The sequence below is a fragment of the Nerophis ophidion genome, linkage group LG14 (assembly GCF_033978795.1).
Source record: "Nerophis ophidion isolate RoL-2023_Sa linkage group LG14, RoL_Noph_v1.0, whole genome shotgun sequence".
Lineage (NCBI taxonomy): Eukaryota > Metazoa > Chordata > Actinopteri > Syngnathiformes > Syngnathidae > Nerophis > Nerophis ophidion.
The window spans coordinates 7,402,086-7,419,331 of NC_084624.1; the positions used below are offsets into that span (position 1 = coordinate 7,402,086).

The 17,246-nt window shown below is 37.5% G+C and overlaps 1 protein-coding gene and 1 long non-coding RNA gene across 4 annotated transcripts in view; one reads left to right on the plus strand and one right to left on the minus strand.

Moving 5' to 3' along the window:
* The window catches only part of LOC133568043 (uncharacterized), a 216,129-nt gene extending 199,389 nt beyond the window's left edge, over positions 1 to 16,740 (minus strand). The window contains exons 1-2 of one of the 3 annotated variants that reach the window (XR_009809526.1): positions 16,566 to 16,740; positions 16,453 to 16,498 (exon numbers count right to left, since the gene is read on the minus strand). This is a non-coding gene — a long non-coding RNA (uncharacterized LOC133568043). The remainder of the gene's footprint in view (positions 1 to 16,452; positions 16,499 to 16,565) is intronic. The other 2 variants (XR_009809527.1, XR_009809525.1) reach the window with 2 other exon arrangements.
* rorcb (RAR-related orphan receptor C b) overlaps positions 1 to 17,246 on the plus strand; it is a 52,921-nt gene that overhangs the window by 29,193 nt on the left and 6,482 nt on the right. Inside the window, exons 4-7 of the mRNA XM_061919749.1 lie at positions 1,854 to 2,360; positions 11,429 to 11,550; positions 11,639 to 11,771; positions 12,163 to 12,270. Coding sequence (XP_061775733.1) covers positions 1,854 to 2,360; positions 11,429 to 11,550; positions 11,639 to 11,771; positions 12,163 to 12,270 — 870 coding nt within the window. The remainder of the gene's footprint in view (positions 1 to 1,853; positions 2,361 to 11,428; positions 11,551 to 11,638; positions 11,772 to 12,162; positions 12,271 to 17,246) is intronic.

The following is a 17,246-nucleotide window of genomic DNA, read 5'->3' on the forward strand; positions in this document are numbered from 1 at the left end:
CTTATTTGTTTGTGATGTAGTGTTTGGAGCACATGCTAGTTGCTCACAAAAAACATTGATGAAGTTTGCTTCTTTTATGAATGTATTATGGCCCTACTGAAAAGTATACACACAGCAATGTTGATATTTGCTTACATGTCCCTTGGCAAGTTACATTGCAATAAGGCGCTTTTGGTAGCCATCCACAAGCTTCTGCTTGTATTTTTGACCACTCCTCTTGATAAAATTGGTGCAGTTCAGCTAAATGTGTTGGTTTTCTGACATGGACTTTCATCTGAGATCGATGGAGGAAAGTTCTGGAGCTGTTTGACCACAATACCCAAGTAATATGTTCGGAGCAGGTGAGGCCTGTAATCCCAGGAACACCATTCCTACCGTCAAGTATGGTGGTGGTAGTATTATGCTCTGGGTCTGTTTTGCTGCCAATGGAACTGGTACTTTAAATAGGACAATGAAAAAGGAGGCTTACCCCCCAAATTCTTCAGGACAAGCTAAAATCATCAGCCCACAGGTTGGGTCTTGGGTGCAGCTGGGTGTTCCACCAGGACGATGACCCCAAGCACACCTCAAAGGTGGTAAAGAAATGGCTAAATCAGGCTAGAATGAAGGTTTTAGAATGGCCTTCTCAAAGTCCTGACTTGAACGTGTGGACATGGACTTTCATCTGAGATCACTGGAGGAAAGTTCTGGAGCTGTTTGACCACAATACCCAAGTAATATGTTCGGAGCAGGTGAGGCCTGTATTCCCAGGAACACCATCCCTACCGTCAAGTATGGTGGTGGTAGTATTATGTTCTGGGTCTGTTTTGCTGCCAATGGAACTGGTACTTTAAATAGGACAATGAAAAAGGAGGCCTTACCCCCAAATTCTTCAGGACAAGCTAAAATCATCAGCCCACAGGTTGGGTCTTGGGCGCAGCTGGGTGTTCCACCAGGACGATGACCCCAAATACACCATAAAGGTGGTAAAGAAATGGCTAAATCAGGCTAGAATGAAGGGTTTAGAATGGCCTTCCCAAAGTCCTGACTTGAACGTGTGGACATGGACTTTCATCTGAGATCACTGGAGGAAAGTTCTGGAGCTGTTTGACCACAATACCCAAGTAATATGTTCGGAGCAGGTGAGGCCTGTAATCCCAGGAACACCATCCCTACCGTCAAGTATGGTGGTGGTAGTATTATGCTCTGGGTCTGTTTTGCTGCCAATGGAACTGGTACTTTAAATAGGACAATGAAAAAGGAGGCCTTACCCCCAAATTCTTCAGGACAGGCTAAAATCATCAGCCCACAGGTTGGGTCTTGGGCGCAGCTGAATGTTCCACCAGGACGATGACCCCAAACACACCATAAAGGTGGTAAAGAACTTGCTAAATCAGGCTAGAATGAAGGTTTTAGAATGGCCTTCCCAAAGTCCTGAGTTAAAGGTGTGGACAATGCTGAAGAAACAAGTCCATGTCAGGAAAAAAACACATTTAGCTGAACTTTGTGGCCAAAATGTAAGCAGAAGCTTGTGGATGGCTACCAAAAGCGCCTTACTTGCCAAGGGAGATGTAAGCAAATATTAACATTGCTGTATGTATACTTTTGACTCCCACATTTTCAGTAGAGCCATAATAAATTCATAAAAGAAGCAAACTTCATGGATGTTTTTTGTGCCCAACAAGTTTGTGCTCAAGACACATGACATGATGTTCTTTACTCGTGTAAGAAAACTTTTGACGACTGTAAATGGATAAATCGTTCCACAAAAGACACATATTCACTCCGACCTTGGCCCCGCCAAACATTTTTGGGTTCTCTGTCTAAAATGGATATTTGGTAAAGTCCTATTCTCCGTCTTTTTCTCCCTCCAGCGGTCAAGTTTGGCCGTATGTCCAAAAAGCAGCGTGATAGCCTCTACGCTGAGGTGCAAAAACACCAGAAGTCCCAGGAGTGCCTGGGCTCTGGAGGTGGGGGCCCCACCACCCTGGCCTCACCCAGGGAGGACGGCGGTGGCGGCGAGGACGGCGAGGAAGGTCTGAGTCGCTCCTACAGCAGCGGGGGCTCCACCTCCACCCTCAGCGACCTTGACGACATCGCGGCGCTGCCAGATCTGTTTGATCTGCCGCTGACCCCCGAGGAGGCCAGCGAGTACTGCAGCCTGGAGCTACTGGGCGGGAACAGCACGGGGAACACCTCCAAGTCATCGTCCACTTCCTCCTCGTCCTCATCGCTGTCCAATCAGAATTCTCCGCAGCAGACGATGTTGGATGGGCCAGACAGTGGCATCCAGCTGCTGCACACACATCCACTACTTGGGGACACGCTGCTGGACCAGCTGCCGGACCCCCTGCCGGACGACTGCTCAATACCAGACCTCGGTGAGTAGTGACCATGATGCAAAACCCTGGTTAGAGTACAGTCGGTCAAAGGCTCGTGCGCCGCTTTTCCTATTTGAACTTGACTCAGCATGAGGACGTACGTGCAGAATTTGACACTGCATAGTGAGTTTCACAGGAGGCTTTTATTTTCCCCCGCCGACCTTAATTACTCGAATGCAATTCATGTCGCTACCTGCACTGAAACTCCTTTTTAAGTGGATTACCGTATTTCCTTGAATTGCCGCCGGGGCGCTAATTCATTTAAAACCTCTTCTCACTCCGGCGCTTACCAAAGGCATGCGGTAAATTTAGGCCTGCGTTTATAAATTTGAGTGTGATGTAAGGATACCATCATGAAGAGCCAATTTAATTAAAAAATATATTATGGTCTTACCTTTACTTATAAATGAAGTCCATGGGCAGCTCCTTCTGATCAAAAGCATAGACAACTTATTTATAGAAGTCTTCCTTATCTTTCTTCAGTTTTAAAAGTCTCTCTGTCTCGATTGAGATCTTCCTTTATGACCTCCTGCTTGGATTGAAAGTCCAGTTGAGAAAACTGTTTTATTTTAGATATGTAATCCTCCATGTTAAAAGTGCAAGCGAGAGGAAAAAATAAACGATCGCTGCTCACTCTTGCTGCTTGTTGTCACTTCTTCTGCAGCCGAGTAGTCGCAAGAAGGATCACTAGCGCCCTCTACCACCAGGAGGCGGGAGTCATTTAATGACTCATATTTGACACCCGCAGCTTCGGTATATTAATAAAACATAGCTGCTTACTGTTCTTTTTAGCATATTCAATAGCTTGGACCTTAAATCCTACTGAATAGCTCTTAATCTTCTTCCCTTTATGCAATTTCAAATTATTGAAATCAGCCTCCTCCATTTTGAAAATGATGACAGGTGATGTGTCACTCGTGACGTGACGAGTTTGACCCGGTGGAAATTCTAGGCATATGCTAATTATTTTGCAAAACGAGTTAGACCCGGCGTTAAACCTGAGCCGGCGGTAATGCTAATAAGCATGCGCTAATTATTTTGCGAAACGAGTTTGACCCGGCAGTAATTCTAGGCAGACGCATACTATATACCCGGCGGTAATTCAAGGAAATACGTTAAGTAGTTTGACGTCAATCCGGTGAACTGAAAACGAAAAGCGAAAACCAACTAAAAGCAAAGTGCAAAATATGTGTGCTACACAACAAATGCATTTAAGTCTTCGTCTAGTTGTTTTCGCATGATTCAAATAAATAAAAAACATCAACATTTAAAGACAGTGAAAATATTGAAACACCTCTTACTATTTAATGAATTGTGAGCGTTTGTTGAGTAAATTATTGTTTCCGTGGGACAACATTCAGGTCACATTTGTATTCTATCTTATTTACAAAAGTCTTAAGCCTTAAATTTTGAAGAACTACACACCAGAATAATAATAACATCCACCGTCTGTTCATGAACCAGGAAGTAGTATTCCAACTACAAAAACAATGACAAACCTTTGCAATCACTTTGTTTTGTTTTTGTTGTGTCTGGTTTTGTGCGAGCCGTTGATAAGTGACACTGTAGTTGTTGATTGTCATTTTAAAGAGAGACTGGATAAGTTTATCCACCAGAATCATAATGTTATCCCCCTTTTGTTCATGAACCAGGAAGTAGTATGCTAATACAATGAAGAACCTTTGTAATCACTGTTTAGTTTGTGTTGTGTTTTGTTTTGTGCAACAGCATATAAGTGACATTGTAGTTGTTAATTGTCATTTTGAAAAGAGCACAGATAAGTTTATCCACCAGAATCATAATGTTATTACCCTTCTGTTCATGAACCAGGAAGTAGTATGCTAATACAAAACCATTTAAAAAGTTCTTGAAATCTCTCGTTTTGTTTTTGTTTGACTTTATGCAAGCCTCTAATAAGTGACATCGTATTTGTTAATTGTTTTGAAGAGGGACTTGATAGGTCTACACACCAGAATTATGATGTCACCCATCTGTTCATGAACCAGGAAGTAGTATTCTTACTACAAAAACATTTAAAAAAAATTTAAAAACTTTTTGTTTTTGTGCAAAAAAATTCTTGAAATCTCTCGTTTTGTTTTTGTTTGACTTTATGCAAGCCTCTATTAAGTGACATTGTAGTGGTTGATAGTTTTGAAGAGAGACTGGACAAGTCTACACACCAAAATCATAATGTTATTACCCATCTGTTCATGAACCAGGAAGTAGTATGCTAACTTCAAACCCATTAAGGGACCTTTGTAATCACTTTGTTTTGTTTTTGTGCAACCCTTTAGAAAGTGACAATGTAGTTGTTAATTGTCATTTTTTTTAAGAGAGACTGGATATGTTTGTCCACCAGAATCATGATTTTATCACCCATCTGTTCATGAACCAGGAAGTAGTATGCTAATACAAAACCATTTAAAAAGTTTTGGAAATCTTTCGTTTTGTTTTTGTTTGACTTTGTGCAAGGTGTTAGTAAGTGACATTGTAGTTGTCAATTATCATTTTAAATAGAGACTGGATATGTTTATCCACCAGAATCATAATGTTATCACCCATCTGTTCATGAACCAGGAAGTAGTATGCTGATACAAAAAGTTCTTTAAATCTCTCGTTTTGTTTTTGTTTGACTTTATGCAAGCCTCTATTAAGTGACATTGTAGTGGTTGATAGTTTTGAAGAGAGACTGGACAAGTCTACACACCAAAATCATAATGTTATTACCCATCTGTTCATGAACCAGGAAGTAGTATGCTAACTTCAAACCCATTAAGGAACCTTTGTAATCACTTTGTTTTGTTTTTGTGCAACCCTTTAGAAAGTGACAATGTAGTTGTTAATTGTCATTTTTTTTTAAGAGAGACTGGATATGTTTGTCCACCAGAATCATGATTTTATCACCCATCTGTTCATGAACCAGGAAGTAGTATGCTAATACAAAACCATTTAAAAAGTTTTGGAAATCTTTCGTTTTGTTTTTGTTTGACTTTGTGCAAGGTGTTAGTAAGTGACATTGTAGTTGTCAATTATCATTTTAAATAGAGACTGGATATGTTTATCCACCAGAATCATAATGTTATCACCCATCTGTTCATGAACCAGGAAGTAGTATGCTGATACAAAAAGTTCTTTAAATCTCTCGTTTTGTTTTTGTTTGACTTTATGCAAGCCTTTAGTAAGTGACATTGTCGTTGTTGTCATTCTAAAGAGAGACTGGATAAGTTTATCCACCAAAATCATAATATTTTTACCCTTCTGTTCATGAACCAGGAAGTAGTACTCCAACTACAAAAACAAAAAACATTGATAAACCTTTGCAATTTACTTTGTTTTGTTTTTGTTGTGTTTATAAGTGACATTGTAGTTGTCAATTGTCATTTTAAAGAGAGACTGGATATGTTTACCCACCAGAATCATAATGTTATCACCCATCTGTTCATGAACCAGGAAGTAGTATGCTGATACAAAAAGTTCTTTAAATCTCTCGTTTTGTTTTTGTTTGACTTTATGCAAGCCTCTATTAAGTGACATTGTAGTGGTTGATAGTTTTGAAGAGAGACTGGACAAGTCTACACACCAAAATCATAATGTTATTACCCATCTGTTCATGAACCAGGAAGTAGTATGCTAACTTCAAACCCATTAAGGAACCTTTGTAATCACTTTGTTTTGTTTTTGTGCAACCCTTTAGAAAGTGACAATGTAGTTGTTAATTGTCATTTTTTTTAAAGAGAGACTGGATATGTTTGTCCACCAGAATCATGTCATCACCCATCTGTTCATGAACCAGGAAGTAGTATGCTGATACAAAACCATTTAAAAAAGTTCTTGAAATCTTTCATTTTGTTATTGTTTGACTTTATGCAAGCCGTTAGTAAGTGACATTGTCGTTGTTAATTGTCATTCTAAAGAGAGACTGGATAAGTTTATCCACCAGAATCATAATATTTTTACCCTTCTGTTCATGAACCAGGAAGTAGTACTCCAACAACAAAAACAAAAAACATTGATAAACCTTTGCAATTTACTTTGTTTTGTTGTGTTTATAAGTGACATTGTCGTTGTTAATTATCATTTTAAAGAGAGACTGGGTAAGTTTATCCACCAGAATCATAATATTTTTACCCTTCTGTTCATGAACCAGGAAGTAGTACTCAAACTACAAAAACATCGATAAACCTTTGCAATTTACTTTGTTTAGTTTTTGTTGTGTTTATAAGTGACATTGTTGTTGTCAATTGTCATTTTAAAGAGAGACTGGATATGTTTATCCACCAGAATCATGTCATCACCCATCTGTTCATGAACCAGGAAGTAGTATGCTGATACAAAAAGTTCTTTAAATCTCTCGTTTTGTTTTTGTTTGACTTTATGCAAGCCTTAAGTGACCTTGTCGTTGTTAATTGTCATTCTAAAGAGAGACTGGATAACTTTATCCACCAGAATCATAATATTTTTACCCTTCTGTTCATGATCTAGGAAGTAGTATTCTAACCACAAAAACATTGAAAAACCTTTGCAATCAATTTGTTTAGTTTTTGTTGTGTTTATAAGTGACATTGTAGTTGTCAATTATCATTTTAAATAGAGACTGGATATGTTTACCCATCAGAATCATAATGTTATCACCCATCTGTTCATGAACCAGGAAGTAGTATGCTGATACAAAAAGTTCTTTAAATCTCTCGTTTTGTTTTTGTTTGACTTTATGCAAGCCTTTAGTAAGTGACATTGTCGTTGTTGTCATTCTAAAGAGAGACTGGATAAGTTTATCCACCAAAATCATAATATTTTTACCCTTCTGTTCATGAACCAGGAAGTAGTACTCCAACTACAAAAACAAAAAACATTGATAAAACCTTTGCAATTTACTTTGTTTAGTTTTTGTTGTGTTTATAAGTGACATTGTAGTTGTCAATTGTCATTTTAAAGAGGGACTGAATATGTTTATCCCCCAGAATCATAATGTTATCACCCATCTGTTCATGAACCAGGAAGTAGTATGCTGATACAAAAGTTCTTTAAATCTCTTGTTTTGTTTTTGTTTGACTTTATGCAAGCCGTTAGTAAGTGACATTGTTGTTGTTAATTGTCATTCTAAAGAGAGACTGGATAAGTTTATCCACCAGAATCATAATATTTTTACCCTTCTGTTCATGAACCAGGAAGTAGTATTCTAACTACAAAAACATTGAAAAACCTTTGCAATCAATTTGTTTAGTTTTTGTTGTGTTTATAAGTGACATTGTAGTTGTCAATTGTCATTTTAAGAGACTGGATATGTTTACCCACCAGAATTATAATGTTATCACCCATCTGTTCATGAAGCAGGAAGTAGTATGCTTATACAAAAAGTTCTTTAAATCTCTCGTTTGGTTTTGTTTGACTTTTTGCAAGCCGATAGTAAGTGACATTGTCGTTGTTAATTGTCATTCTAAAGAGAGACTGGATAAGTTTATCCACCAGAATCATAATATTTTTACCCTTCTGTTCATGAACCAGGAAGTAGTATTCTAACAACAAAAACATTGGAAAACCTTTGCAATCACTTTGTTTATTTTTTGTTGTGTTTATAAGCGACATTGTAGTTGTCAATTGTCATTTTAAAGAGAGACTGGATATGTTTACCCACCAGAATCATAATATTATCGCCCATCTGTTCATGAACCAGGAAGTAGTATGCTAATACAAAAAGTTATTTAAATCTCTCGTTTTGTTTTTGTTTGACTTTATGCAAGCCGTTAGTAAGTGACATTGTCGTTGTTAATTGTCATTCTAAAGAGAGACTGGACAAGTTTATCCACCATAATTATAATATTTTTACCCTTCTGTTCATGAACCAGGAAGTAGTACTCCAACTACAAAAACAAAAAACATTGATAAACCTTTGCAATTTAGTTTTTTTTGTTTTGTTGTGTTTATAAGTGACATTGTAGTTGTTAATTGTCATTTTAAATAGAGACTGGATATGTTTATCCACCAGAAACATAATGTTATCACCCATCTGTTCATGAACCAGGAAGTAGTATGCTGATACAAAAAGTTATTTAAATCTCTCGTTTTGTTTTTGTTTGACTTTATGCAAGCCGTTAGTAAGTGACATTGTCGTTGTTAATTGTCATTCTAAAGAGAGACTGGACAAGTTTATCCACCAGAAGTATAATATTTTTACCCTTCTGTTCATGAACCAGGAAGTAGTATTCCAACTACAAAAACAAAAAACATTGATAAACCTTTGCAATTTAGTTTTTTTTGTTTTGTTGTGTTTATAAGTGACATTGTAGTTGTTGATTGTCATTTTAAATAGAGACTGGATATGTTTATCCACCAGAAACATAATGTTATCACCCATCTGTTCATGAACCAGGAAGTAGTATGCTGATACAAAAAGTTATTTAAATCTCTCGTTTTGTTTTTGTTTGACTTTATGCAAGCCGTTAGTAAGTGACATTGTCGTTCTTAATTGTTTTAAAGAGAGACTGGATAAGTTTATCCACTAGAATCATATGTTTACCCTTCTGTTCATGAACCAGGAAGTAGTACTCCAACTACAAAAACAAAAAACATTGATAAACTTTTGCAATTTACTTTGTTTAGTTTTTGTTGTGTTTATAAGTGGCATTGTAGTTATCAATTATCATTTTAAATAGACTGGATATGTTTATCCACCAGAATCATAATATTTTTACCCTTCTGTTCATGAACCAGGAAGTAGTACTCAAACTACAAAAACATCGATAAACCTTTGCAATTAACTTTGTTTTGTTTTTGTTGTGTTTATAAGTGACATTGTAGTTGTCAATTGTCATTTTAAAGAGAGACTGGATTTGTTTATCCACCAGAATCATGTCATCACCCATCTGTTCATGAACCAGGAAGTAGTATGCTGATACAAAAAGTTCTTTAAATCTCTCGTTTTGTTTTTGTTTGACTTTATGCAAGCCTTAAGTAAGTGACATTGTCGTTGTTAATTGTCATTCTAAAGAGAGACTGGATAAGTTTATCCACCAAAATCATAATATTTTTACCCTTCTGTTCATGAACCAGGAAGTAGTATTCTAACCACAAAAACATTGAAAAACCTTTGCAATCAATTTGTTTAGTTTTTGTTGTGTTTATAAGTGACATTGTAGTTGTCAATTATCATTTTAAATAGAGACTGTATATGTTTATCCACCAGAATCATAATGTTATCACCCATCTGTTCATGAACCAGGAAGTAGTATGCTGATACAAAAAGTTATTTAAATCTCTCGTTTGGTTTTTGTTTGACTTTATGCAAGCCTTTAGTAAGGGACATTGTCGTTGTTGTCATTCTAAAGAGAGACTGGACAAGTTTATCCACCAGAATTATAATATTTTTACCCTTCTGTTCATGAACCAGGAAGTAGTATTCTAACTACAAAAACATTGAAAAACCTTTGCAATCACTTTGTTTAGTTTTTGTTGTGTTTATAAGTGACATTGCAGTTGTCAATTGTCATTTTAAAGAGAGAATGGATATGTTTACCCACCAGAATCATAATGTCATCACCGATCTGTTCATGAACCAGGAAGTAGTATGCTGATACAAAAAGCTCTTTAAATCTCTCGTTTTGGTTTTGTTTGACTTTTTGCAAGTCGTTAGTAAGTGACATTGTCGTTGTTAATTGTCATTCTAAAGAGAGACTGGATAAGTTTATCCACCAGAATTATAATATTTTTACCCTTCTGTTCATGAACCAGGAAGTAGTACTCCAACTACAAAAACAAAAAACATTGATAAACCTTTGCAATTTACTTTGCTTAGTTTTTGTTGTGTTTATAAGTGACATTGTCGTTGTTAATTATCATTTTAAAGAGAGACTGGATAAGTTTGTCCACCAGAATCATAATATTTTTACCCTTCTGTTCATGAACCAGGAAGTAGTACTCAAACTACAAAAACATCGATAAACCTTTGCAATTTACTTTGTTTAGTTTTTGTTGTGTTTATAAGGGACATTGTAGTTGTCAATTGTCATTTTAAAGAGAGACTGGATATGTTTATCCACCAGAATCATGTCATCACCCATCTGTTCATGAACCAGGAAGTAGTATGCTGATACAAAAAGTTCTTTAAATCTCTCATTTTGTTTTTGTTTGACTTTATGCAAGCCTTAAGTAAGTGACATTGTCGTTGTTAATTGTCATTCTAAAGAGAGACTGGATAAGTTTATCCACCAAAATCATAATATTTATACCCTTCTGTTCATGAACCAGGAAGTAGTATTCTAACCACAAAAACATTGAAAAACCTTTGCAATCAATTTGTTTAGTTTTTGTTGTGTTTATAAGTGACATTGTAGTTGTCAATTATCATTTTAAATAGAGACTGGATATGTTTATCCACCAGAATCATAATGTTATCACCCATCTGTTCATTAACCAGGAAGTAGTATGCTGATACAAAGAGTTCTTTAAATCTCTCGTTTTGTTTTTGTTTGACTTTTTGCAAGCCTTTAGTAAGTGACATTGTCGTTGTTGTCATTTTAAAGAGAGACTGGACAAGTTTATCCACCAGAATTATAATATTTTTACCCTTCTGTTCATGAACCAGGAAGTAGTATTCTAACTACAAAAACATTGAAAAACCTTTGCAATCACTTTGTTTAGTTTTTGTTGTGTTTATAAGTGACATTGTAGTTGTCACTTGTCATTTTAAATAGAGACTGGATATGTTTATCCACCAGAATTATAATGTTATCACCCATCTGTTCATGAACCAGGAAGTAGTATGCTGATACAAAAAGTTCTTTAAATCTCTCGTTTTGTTTTTGTTTGACTTTATGCAAGCCTGTAATAAGTGACATTGTAGTTGTTAATTGTCTTTTTGACATGACCCAGGAAATACCATAGTATGCCAACTCCAAAAACGTTGAAAAAGTCGATAAATTACTTTTTAGTTTTTGCTGTGTTTGTTTGGCCTTGTTTATTTAAAAAGAAAAAGTATCTTAATGTGGCCTAAGACCTTTACAGGATTGATTAATTTTTGTTTGCCTGTTTGTTTGTTTGTTTGTTTGTTTGTTTGTTTGTTTGTTTTGCAGAGCGAATTACTCAGAATATCGTGAAGTCCCACCTGGAGACGTGTCAATACAGTGCCGAGGACATGAAGAGATTCACTTGGGTACAGTACACAGCCGAGGACACGCGGGCTTTTCAGAACAAGGTAAATAACCTCTGCGAGATCGGGATATTCCAACAAGTGCACCGAAACGACGAAGTGATCCCGATAAGTCAAATGTTCTGTTTTGCAGTCGGCTGAATGGATGTGGCAGCAGTGTGCACACCACATCACCAACGCCATCCAGTACGTGGTGGAGTTTGCCAAACGAATCGGCGGCTTCATGGATCTGTGTCAGAACGACCAGATTATATTGCTGAAAGCAGGTCAGTGTACGGCTCGGACTGTTCCACACTCACTTCACATTACAATCCTTCTACCCGCGGAAACCGGATTGGAAAAACTTGCTAACTTGAGTTCCTTTGTTGTCTTTTGTCTCCAACCTTCTCTTTTGCCCCATTTTCTGAACAATGGGGAGGAACATTATTATGGGAAAACATGTTAACTTTCTTTATACATGTGTGGGAAAACATCATATATTTGGCAATGCATTTACTTGAACTCTTTAAAACTGTATATGGTTCAAATTGTCACATATATGCTATGTGTATTCATCTAAATCCAAATTGACATCTGTGTCTGTTTATGTTGGGAGTATCTTGGACCATCTCTGTCCCCTTCCCATCCACCTCTTTGCCCCTATGGCTGCCCTTTCAGGATGCCTGGAGGTCCTGCTGATCCGCATGTGTCGGGCGTTTAACGTCAACAACAGCACTCTTTTCTTCAACGGAAAATTCGCCTCGGCTCAGTTCTTCAAAGCACTTGGTGAGCGTCACATGAAAAAGCTCTGAAACATGCAGATTCAAGTCTAGCAAGCCCACGACACACATTAGACCAGGGTTGTTTTTGGACTGTGGGCCACACAGAAAAAATGTGCACGAAAGATGCTTAAACAAATCCAAAACAATTGTGTGAATGCTCCAAAACATTCACACACATGCTTTTCTACACCAAGATTCATCTATTTATTTTTTCTTCTCTAGCTTCCACATTTTTCACCCGATTCAAACCGTTCCAACTTCAAACTGTTCAGCCTTTTTGGGAATCGCGGGTTTCCCGTAGCCAAATACCAAAATTCCCAGAATTCCAATTTTTCTGGGACATTTTCCCATTTAAAATGAATTGGCCATTTTCCAAATTTCCACATTTCTCACCCGATTAAAATCGTTGCAACTTCAAACTTTTCAGCCTATTCGGGAATCAATGGTTTCCCCGGACAATTTACAAAAATTCACAGATTTCCCAGAATTCCAGGTTTTTCGGAACATTATTCCCATTTAAAATTAATTGGCCATTTTTCAAATTTCCACATTTTTCACCCGATTCAAACCGTTCCAACTTGAAACTGTTCAGCCTATTCGGGAAGCCCCGGTTTCACCCGACAATTACCAAAAATTCACAGATTTCCCAGAATTCCAGGTTTTCCGGGACATTTTTCCCTATTCAAAATGAATTGGCCATTTTTCGAATTTCCACATTTTTCACCCGATTCAAACCGTTCCAACTTCAAACTGTTCAGGCTATTCAGGATTCGCGGGTTTCCACTCGATAAATACCAAAAATTTGCAGATTTCCCAGAATTCAAGGATTTCCGGGACATTTTTCCCATTCAGAATGAATTGGCCATTTTTCAAATTTCCACCATTCCACATTTTTCACCCAATTCAAACCGTTCCAACTTCAAACTGTTCAGCCTATTTGGGAATCGCGGGTTTTCCCCTCGACAAATACCAAAAATTCCCAGATTTACAGGTTTTCCAGGACATTTTTCCCCATTCAAAATGAATGGGCCATTTTCCAAATTTCCACATTTTTCACCCGATTCAAATCGTTCCAACTTCAAACTGTTCAGCCTATTCGGGAATCGCTGGTTTCCCTCGACAATTCACAAAAATTCACAGATTTCCCAGAATTCCAGGTTTTCCGGAACATTTTTCCCCATTCAAAATGAATTGCCCTTTTTTCAAATTTCCACATTTTCACTCGATTTAAACCGTTCCAATTCCAAACTGTTCAGCCTATTCGGGAATTGCGAGTTTCCCATAGCCAAATACCAAAATTCCCAGAATTCCATTTTTTCTGGGACATTTTCCCATTTAAAATGAATTGGCCATTTTTCAAATTTCCACATTTTTCACCCGATTCAAACCGTTCCAACTTGAAACTGTTCAGCCTATTCTGGAATCCCCGGTTTCACCCGACAATTACCAAAAATTCACAGATTTCCGGGACATTTTTCCCTATTCGAAATGAATTGGCCATTTTTCAAATTTCCACATTTTTCACCCGATTCACACCGTTCCAACTTGAAACTGTTCAGCCTATTCGGGAATTCCCGGTTTCCCCCGATAATTAACAAAAATTCACAGATTTCCCAGAATTCCAGGTTTTCCGGGACATTTTTCCCCCATTCAAAATGAATTGGCCATTTTTCAAATTTTCCACCAGATTCAAACCGTTCCAACTTCAAACTGTTCAGGATTCGCGGGTTTCCCCTCGACAAATACCAAAAATTTGCAGATTTCCCAGAATTCAAGGTTTTGCGGGAAATTTCTCCCGTTCAAAATGAACTGGCCATTTTTCAAATTTCCACCATTCCACATTTTTCACCTAATTCAAACCGTTCCAACTTCAAACTGTTCAGCCTATTCGGGAATGGCGGGGTTTCCCCTCGACAAAGACCAAAAATTCCCAGATTTCCCAGAATTCCAGGTTTTCCGGGACATTTTTCCCATTCAAAGTGAATTGGCCATTTTTCAAATTTCCACATTTTTTACCCGATTCAAACCGTTCCAAATTGAAATTGTTCAGCCTATTCGGGAATCGCGGGTTTCCCCCGAAAATTACCAAAAATTCACAGATTTCCCAGAATTCCAGGTTTTCCGGGACATTTTTCCCCGTTCAAAATGATTTGGCCATTTTTCAAGTTTACACATTTTTCACCCGATTCAAACCGTTCCAACTTGAAACTGTTCAGCCTATTCGGGAATTGCGGGTTTCCCATTGACAAATACCAAAAAATTCCCAGACTTCCACTTTTTCTGGGACATTTTTCCCATTTTTATATGAATTGGCCATTTTTCAAATTTCCACCATTTCCACATTTTTCACCCAACTCAAACCGTTCCAACTTCAAACTGTTCAGCCTATTCGGGAATCGCAGGTTTCCCCTCGACAAATAGTAACTAATTAGATGACCATAGTAACTAGTAAATCATGCAAAAGCGTAGATTTCAACCATTGAAATACTTTGTATAGTTGAAGACTTACGGTTATTAGAAAACATCACTGCACATCATAATGGCGAGTACACTTTCCATCTTAAAGATCTAAAATTAATTCGGGAATGTCCGGCGGGCCAGATTGAAAAGGTATGCATGTGGCCCCCGAGACCTGCTCTAGCAACGTATGCTCGAATATCATGATAGTCATTTTTTATATCGCACAGAGACAAACCCGAGTATATTCCATAAATATCGCCCAGCCCTGGTGTGACGCATTAAAGGCCTACTGAAATGATATTTTCTTATTTAAACGGGGATAGCAGGTCCATTCTATGTGTCATACTTGATCATTTCGCCATATTGCCATATTTTTGCTGAAAAGATTTAGTAGAGAACATCGATGATAAAGTTTGCAACTTTTGGTCGCTAATAAAAAAGCCTTGCCTGTACCGGAAGTAGCAGACAATGTGCGCGTGACGTCACGGGTTGTGGAGCTCCTCACATCTGAACGTTCTTTACAATCATGGCCACCAGCAGCGAGAGCGATTCGGACCTGGAAAGCGACGATTTCCCCATTAATTTGAGCGAGGATGAAAGGTTCGTGGATGAGGAAAGTGACAGTGAAGGACTAGAAATGGAAAAAAAAAAAGGACTAGGGCAGTGGGAGCGATTCAGATGTTATTAGACAAATTTACTAGGATAATTCTGGAAAATCCCTTATCGTGTTACTAGTGTTTTAGTGAGATTATATGGTCGTACGTGTACAACCTGAAGGTCGGCCCCGCACCTTTCTTCAGCACCTGTCGACGGGTGGTGGCGATGCCCATCTTTGCCCTTCGCAAGGGACCCTCTTTGAAACCCGATCTTTCGAAATGATCGCTGCATAATACACTGTACTTTGTGTGTGTGGTCCAATCCAATCATGTTCGCTTGACATCTCTGTTCCATAGTAAAGCTTGACTGTCATCTTTCGGGAATGTAAACAATGTAACACCGGCTGCGTTTGTGTTGCTAAAGGCGGCCGCAATACACCGCTTCCCACCTACAGCTTTCTTCTTTGACGTCTCCATTATTCATTGAGCAGATTGCAAAAGATTCAGCAACACATCGTCCAGAATACTGTGGAATTATGCGATGAAAACAGAAGACTTAATAGCTGGGAACGATGCTGTAACAAAATGTCCTCTACAATCTGTGACGTCACGCACGTTTCAGCAGGATTTTTCGGCGCGAAATTTAAAATTGCAATTTAGTAAACTAACCCGGCCGTATTGGCGTGTGTTGCAATGTGAATATTTCATCATTAATGTATAAACTATCAGACTGCGTGGTCGGTAGAAGTGGCTTTCAGTAGGCCTTTAAAATGCAGGTCATCATTACATCATATTTCCAGGGTCCACGTTTAAAGTACCATTCTAATCCCAATGATGATCAGATGAAATATCATACCAACTTTATTTATAAAGTCCTTTAAAAACAAGCACAGTTGTAGAACAAAGGGCTGTATACCACAAAAAAATAGAGGCAAAGGACAGACTAAAAATAACATTTAAAACATAAGTAAAAAAACACATTGAAAAAGCAATGAAAAAATTACCCTAAGAGCAATGTATTAAATAAATGTAAATAAATGTTACCCACGTACACCTGGCTAATGACGTCACCCACTTACACCACTCTGGTGTTAAGCAATATAGTCCATTATGGCAAATAGTTAGCCTACCTCTTCCAAGGACACTGGGTCGACGCCACTTTTGTAGCAAGAAAACCTGCCACAGATAAAAATGTTAATGGATATTTAAAAATGTTTGATGGATCAAAAACACGAAATTCCACCTGGGCAGTGCTGTGTCCCTCATGTTCAAATAGGCCAGAGGGGGTGACTCAACGCCACCGTGACGCAACACTGCCCTCTCTGGTGTTAAGTGATACTACAGCTGGGTTGCAAATGCATACATAGAAGAGGCTGTAGTTACGTCATTATTACGTCACATTATTGCACTGATGCTTTTGCGCACTGATTATAGATACAATCACAAGTCTTTTTACGCAGCATTGCATTTTGATTAGATTTTTTATTAAGGATAACCATTAGCTGGTTGCCACAACAACCTGCTTTTTTTTTTTTTTTTTTAAGATTTAATCTTTGATTAGTAGATTGCACAGTACAGTACATATCGCAATCCAATCCAATCCACTTTATTTTGTATTGCACATTTAAACAACAGAAATGTTTCCAAAGTGCTGCACAACTATTTTAAAAGACAATATTCAAATATTATCCTTAGCTCCACCAATGACTGAATAAAAAATAAAAAAAAAATCTATATAAAAACAATATAAAGATGAATATGATTAAAAACGATTTTCAAGGGTAAAACCAATCAAAACAATAAATAGAAATCAACATTTTTAAAAACATAGAGGACCCCACAACTCACTTAGTGTTAAAAATGCTGTATAATAGACTGTATTTATATTATTCACATGTGAATAATGCTGTATAATAGACTGTAT